At 40.3% G+C, this 7,588-nt stretch overlaps 1 protein-coding gene across 1 annotated transcript; it reads right to left on the reverse strand.

Moving 5' to 3' along the window:
* Positions 1-1,249: 1,249 nt before the first annotated feature.
* Positions 1,250-7,258, reverse strand: SARC_11180 (hypothetical protein). The gene is made up of 6 exons (XM_014294738.1): positions 6,626-7,258; positions 5,705-5,892; positions 4,099-4,280; positions 2,830-2,992; positions 1,909-2,076; positions 1,250-1,606 (listed from the first exon to the last, which is right to left on the reverse strand). The coding sequence occupies exons 1-6, from the start codon at positions 7,165-7,167 to the stop codon at positions 1,266-1,268; spliced, it is 1,584 nt and encodes a 527-aa protein (XP_014150213.1). The 5' UTR covers positions 7,168-7,258; the 3' UTR covers positions 1,250-1,265.
* Positions 7,259-7,588: the final 330 nt, after the last annotated feature.

The following is a 7,588-nucleotide window of genomic DNA, read 5'->3' on the forward strand; positions in this document are numbered from 1 at the left end:
ACACACACACACACACACACACATATATATATATATACTATATATATATATATATATATATATACATATATATATATATATATATATATATATATATATTTGTGTGTGTGTGTTTGTGTTTGTGTGTGTATGCGAACATGTATGTACAAAAAACAGAGGGTGTTTATGTATGCGTAGGTGTGCGTAAAAGTGTCCAACTTTTAAATTCTTGAGTGTGTCAATATAAAATACTTCGAATTTGGCGAGGTGCTCATAAATAGATAATCCTGGTGAAGCACTATATACGCCATGTGAAACTATGAGCATATTCCATATATATCGCTCAACTGATCGATCGGAGTTTGCGCACGTACTTAAATTTCCATTTGCCGCTCCATACACAACCGCAAAACATTTGTTTTACATTAGCACATCTTTATAGAGAACCGAGTTACTTTCATTGTCCCAACAACACAGGTGCAGTCCCCGACTGTACATCCATAGCCCCCGCAGATGTCGCATATGTTGATTGTGAACTGTGGCATTGATTGTTGCTCGTATACATCTCTTATACCATCTAGGCTACGATTTCCCGGTCGTGCATCATCTAACCCCACACTACCATCGCTCACAACAACTACATCATGCGGGGCGAAGAATCTTTTAACAGACTGCGAAAACGCAGGGGTAGCAGTGGGCTGTGTTCAGAGACATAGTTATATGGAGTTCAATCCGAAGTGGAAGGGAAATCTGTGTCAATAAATGGTTGTTTGCAGTGTTCAAGGACATAATGTTTGGCAGCAGCTATGTAGAGTGTAATCCGAGAGGAAAAGAAGTCTGTTCGTTGCCGGCGGCAGCATAGCTTCCACTTTGTGTTCAGTCAACGTACTCGAATGGATGCTTAGGCATGGGCAGAGCTTGCACGTGTGTGGGCATTTGTGTCTCGACTCCTTCGATTTCGTAGTTAGTCTACTAGGTTCTTGAACAGTACATGATTTAGGATTTTAGGGGCATAGTTGCTAAAAATAGAGCGCTATTTCGAATGGATCAAGTATGTTTAAAATGTGATGTGCTAATGCATGGTTTCGTTGCGATTGCTATCACTATGGCCGTCGACCAATACCGCATCACTGTATGACCGGTAGCATACCACACAAGCTGCTGACCAAACACAAAAAATAAAATATATATTCAACTATATAAACATACCGAAATGAAAGTATGTAAACCTATAAACACATCGACGCATATGTACAGATGTGTATGTGCTAAGCCTTTTAATCAATTTATACGGTGTCCGTAGGCTGTGCGGCGGCTTTTTTTCTCTTCCGGTTGATTTTCCTCTTCAGGTTCTTCTTCGCGTTCTTCGTTATACTGACCGCTGTTGCGCCATTATCTGTTTGTGCCTCCACAGTCTCCTCTTGCTTCACGAAACCATGTTCGTTTGTGTACGCACTCTCACTTCCACCACTAGATCTCCCTACACCTATATTTGTCCCTTGCCCTTTTGTACTACCTGTTTCGTATCCGTCTTCTATCCTTCCCGCAGGCTTCCGCTCAAACACCGCGACAAAGAATCCGTTGGTGAAATCCATTTCTTGTAACACACGAACCACACACTCGGCACCTGAATATATCGATTTAAGGACCAGATTAAGTTACAGCACTTGCGCACACGATATTCATGGATATGTTTTGTTATTGACAAGAAAAAATACCTACACAATCAGCAGTACTAATCAGTGAGTATGAAGTATTTATATGCACATCCATCGTGTAAGCTGATATGCGTGCATATATATACGTATATATATATATATAGATATATATATATACTTATACATCTACATATATATACATATACATACATACACATACATACACACACACACACACACACATATATATTATGGACAATAATATAAATACCTCGTTCACGACCAGTGATCAAACCAGGACATCCACGGCGGGGCCATTGCGGAAGTGCTGTGTTCAATCGGAAGTTCTCGTTTGCGGCTAGAACGTTGGCTACAACCACTTCGTTTTCTTGTTCGTGTATGGAGCACGTAGAGTAGCTCACCCGCTTCACCCGAGGGACTGTATGGTGCGTAATATGGTAAAATCAGTATGTAGATAGAAATATATGTATATGTATATTTAGAAGATAAATAGAAATTTATGTATATTTATATCCAAACATGCACGGGGTAAGCTGGCGATAGGCGAAAAGCACATCTATGCAATAGTATAAAGTCATTCATATATATACAGAAAGCTATCATGTTTCGCATATGTTCAGGTTGGTAGTCGTAGTGACCGCTTTCAGCCACAGCGATGGTGATCGCAAACCGAAACCTGAGAAAAGATCTGGTGGCTTTCGGTATATGATTTGGGTGAGGCCCGGGTACTTACAAGGCAGCGAATTTAAAGTGACATGTGAGCGTATGCTGTCTCTAAATAATTTTACAGTAAGAGCATGGCCTTAATTGATAACAGGTGATTGTATGATTATAGTCAAATCTAAGATTTTGTTTACTAGCGAGTACTGGAGGGGCAAAGCTAAACAGTATCACAATGCGACAGAAATGATCAAATATAAGTTACAGTTCAAGATAGCTGCACCACGTACATTATATAGGAATGTAGATCGACCTGCACATTCGCATATAATACTACCTGCATACTTGTTTATCAAAATCATGCATCTCGATAGTATATGCAAGTCTGACTTTGAAAGCGTGTCGCTGTTATAGATGCCTCATCATAGCCAGGATGTACATATATGAAAAATGTAGGTATCAATGCACACGCAGAAAGTTTTGCGTTCGCACGTGTGCAAACTTTACATACATGTAAAGGCGTGCAGCAACACAGTCTCCTGAAATTGCCTCAGGTTGTCCAATCGTTCCTGGTAGTCTTGGCTCATTGTATCGTCATCGTTATCGATCAATTGGTCCAATCGGCTGACTATGCCCGAACCCGAGCACGAGGGGTCCAGGAGGATGTATTCTACCTGCCATGCACATATGGGTATGGATGTTAGTACTCAAACTGACGATCTCGCAGCAGGCGCGAGATGTGTGAGAAATGTGTCACAACATAGTCTGGTCCTGTGGTACTATACATCAGCTAGTATCAAGTGACTGATTCGACACATGGCCTTGTTTTCAACGATACAACTTTGTGAGGATGATGATTTGTAAGGGCGATGACCAACAGCACAGATAGTCCACTCGGACACCAAAACAGCCGTAGAGAATATTGCCTTCAGTGGCAATTACGTACGAGCAGATGTACATAACAAGTTTGTGCATGTATTGAATGTGTGACTAGATGATATCCAAGTATAGAACACACTCTTCCCTCATGGATATGTACATAATCCAGAGTGTGCCTAGAGCTTCCCAAAGTGCCTGCTATGTTCGGGGCGACGTGCTCATTTTAGAATCAATTCACTCTCAGTGTGGTTAATTGACACTTGATACATTTACCACAGTATATTTCGATGTATATACTCAAGTGTTCCCTGCATAATCAATCCTCGATTAATGTACGCCGGTCAATTGAAAAATATATATAGATGTGTATTGTAAACACCTTCTGATGCCCACACATGACTCTACGCCACTGTTTCATGTAATTTTAAGTTCGTTTGCCTGAGACCCAGGTGGACTATTTCGTAAAAGTGTAGTATTCTCTAAACCGGAGCCTAGGTAAATACAAAGCCAAGTGATAATTAACATCCAAGAGTCGATTTATCAGTGCAACATTACCAGCTATATAACTGGGTATAGCGTACCCACAGCACAGTATAGTACACTCTAAACGCCACATACCAGTCAGATATCAATGTGTATATACAAACTACGTGCGCCATCCCACTGCGAAATACACATGCCACAGTCTCATGATACATCATACAAATTAACATACTTTATATATATATATACATACATATATATATATATATATATATACATACATACATATATATATATACATATACATACATATATATATATATATATACATACATATATATATATATATAAAACATAAAAACACATATTTGTATAGATATGATAGCATTAACTCCCAACCGCATAGCAAGGTACTTACGTCCGCATACGTAGGATCCAACGGGTCGACATCCAGAAAACTCTGATGTCTAGCTTTGATACATGATGCACCCGCTAATCCTGTCAATTTGACCAGTGTTTTCAACCGCCGTGCGTCTTTGTCGAATGCGAATATGGTGCCTTTGTTGCCCATGATGCTTGCCAGATGGCTTGTTTTATTGCCTGAGCGAATGTGATATAATATTCTATGAGAAGCTATGCCTGAGAATATACGAACGAAAATCAATGCTACGCAACAATGTGATATAGATTGTGTAAGGCACTTGCCTGTCACCAGTGTAATATACAGAGATGTTCTACCCTTGATCGTTCGCTACTCGACCGAGGCTCCAGATAGAGATATAGCGTGAATGGCACATGAATATTTATACTTTTATAAAAACAAAAGAATAGAACGGACTATCACTGCCCAGTAGAACCTCGTGTGGCACACCCGTCGGTAGCATGTGCCCTCGGGATCTGCTTAAGAGGGTTTGGCGAGCATGCAACTCGTCACCACTTGTCTTGTAAAGCATTCATCCAAAGCGGACTGGGTATCCCTCGACATCCACTTCCCTTTGCCCAGTTATATAGCACCAAGCACCAAAATTTGCACACGATACCATACAAATTAATGCATGATCAATGTAAATGGCACGGTTGATAACCCATTTATTAACCTTCCGGTGGCACGCAAAAGCACTGCACAATATTTTTCCGTGCAGTACACACGGTGATAGCCGTAGTCACCAAATGTGAACTTGTTGTTCTGGCAGGTATACAAGTAATCGACTTGGTTTACTGTACCACATACCCATACACACTTAGTATAGTACATACACACCTGGCACAGTACGTACCCACCTAGTATAGTACATACACACCTAGTATAGTACATACACACCTAGTATAGTACATACGCACCTAGCATAGTATATACACACCTAGCATTGTACATAAACCTCCAGTATAGTACATACGCACGTAGTATAGTACATACACACCTAGTATAGTACATACACACCTAGTATAGTACATACACACCTAGCATAGTACATACACACCCAGTAATGTATATACACCTCCAGTATATTACATACACACCTAGTGTAGTACATACGCACCTAGCATAGTACATATGCACCTAGCATTGTGCATACACCTCCATTATAGTACATACGCACCCACGTTTGCTCACACACCTCCGTACAATGTAGAACACCCACAGTATGCACCTGAAACAGCACATGCAACAATAGCAATAGACGCCGGAAGAGAAACGGGACTTAAGTAGGTAATATATGTTCGCAGATAACCTGTAGCGATACGCGCACAACAGCTCTTCACACAGAGAGTCGTTGGCTCAATGATATACACATAACTATAGAACAGTAGGTATAACCCATCAGTACCATCCCAGCGGATACGTTGTGACTGTGCGTGAGGATGCGAACTACTTTCACGGTTGCATGCAGACCCTCTATTCTGTAACATTTGCCTGGGATCTAAAATCAGAATATCACTGTATGACAAACATCAACAACAATGAGTCACTATACCACAAATATAATCAACAACAGACAGCCCTGCAGACGCCCCTGCATTACCTGGTGCAGCACAACCGTCAATGACGGTAGAGCCCGGAGGTGGATTGAGAGCTTTGGCGGGCATACAACTCGCCTTGTCTTGCTGAATGATGGTTCCGTTAAGGTACAGTGTATGTGCGTGGAAGTCTGTTTTCGGAGCGAACGCCAACACATCGTCTATGTGCGGGTCTCGGTAGAATTGTCTCGACCTATATAAAGGGTAGGGGGAATAAAGTAATTAAGTTGGGTAATATCCGTATGCTCGTATGAGTAGACTATGAAGATTTCAACGTAAAATGTGCATTTCAGTCGATGCAGTACGCAGATACAAGGAAACTAATGTGAAAGTGAAACCCACACATGCGCACACATCTGTACGCATATTAAACGTGGGTCTAAACACGTACGTGTCAGCATCACATCGGCGTCGTGATATGACGTCTGGGTCCCCACACGCATGTTTAAGATACATCCTATGAAAATAACTTCAGTACATACGATATCTCTCCCAGCATGAGGGTGAAATTTTCCCAGTGCTTACGGAAATTTATCAAGTGATTATTGCTACATGCTATTGTAACGACTTTCTCGCATCTACCACGATGAATCGACGAAAACTTTGATTTGTATAGTTGAGCACATATGAAAACGGTTTACTGCCGGCAGCAACGTACTTCATATTGGCGAACAAAGTGAACGCACGCAACGCCGATAGCAAGACGGTACCGGGTCCTACTTAGTACTTCCAATTCAGTTCAAACAGAAAAAATAATTAACTTGCACATCTAGAAAGTCGCATAAACAAGTACACCTATACCTGCCCAAGCGATCACGTACCTAGGAGCGCACGGGTTCGTGTTCATAAGACCATAAGGCGACAGTACAAACAGCTGCATAGTATGGCGATGCAATGCAAGAACATGTCGACAGTTCCTTCCTTACCTAAGCTCAGCTGGATTTGTTTCTGAAGAAACAAGCATAAAACCCTCTGTTTGGAACGTCTGCATCGCTTCCTCGACGGACATCCTAATCAGGTTTACGCGCACATATCTCGGCATCAAATCTGCTATTCGCACACTCTCAGGTATGAGTTCTACATTATCTTTTATCCGCCTTTTCACCTTTAACTTGGTCAAGCTAGTATTCAACGCACTTTTTTGCCTGACTATTGCCTGCTTGTAAACTCCCCCACATCTCAGGCCTTTCTTGCCGAATAAGTGGTCGTATATGATCACTATACCTTGCCACTCGCCTATTTGTGGTTCTTTCTTAGGAAACCCAGACATGTGCGCAATCTCTCTGATTGCGTCGCTGTACTTGAGTGACTCGCATACGAGTGCGTAGAGATTCTTCTTCATTTTTGAATCGCTGCCGTTTTGCAAGCAGAGTGATTTGACGGTACCTTCCTTTTTGCTCGCTTGCTTCAACACTTTCGCTGCGAGCGTATATAGCATGCTATTTGCGTCATTATTTTTAAAATTCATTATGTGTATCTGTATATGTATGTCAACTGTATATTCGTCTTGTACGTAAGCGTGTATATATACTGGATGGAGTATGTGCGCTGCAAATCTCCATTCGCCTAAATTTACGTTATTACTATTTTATATTACTATACTCGTTACAGCTATTGGGCTTTCAACCAAATCATAGACCTAAATTAATAGCTACTATTCCAAAATTTCGAAGAGCAGATCGTCTATAATGTGTTCCCAAGCGCTTTCCTATATGTATATCACAATATAAATAAGCTTAGAGAGAAAATCATATATATATATATATATATATATATATATATATATATATATATATATATATATATATATATATATATATATATATATATATATATATATATATATATATATATATATATATATATATATATATATATATATATATATA

The sequence above is a fragment of the Sphaeroforma arctica genome, assembly GCF_001186125.1.
Source record: "Sphaeroforma arctica JP610 unplaced genomic scaffold supercont1.1561, whole genome shotgun sequence".
In the NCBI taxonomy this organism is placed as follows: domain Eukaryota; class Ichthyosporea; order Ichthyophonida; genus Sphaeroforma; species Sphaeroforma arctica.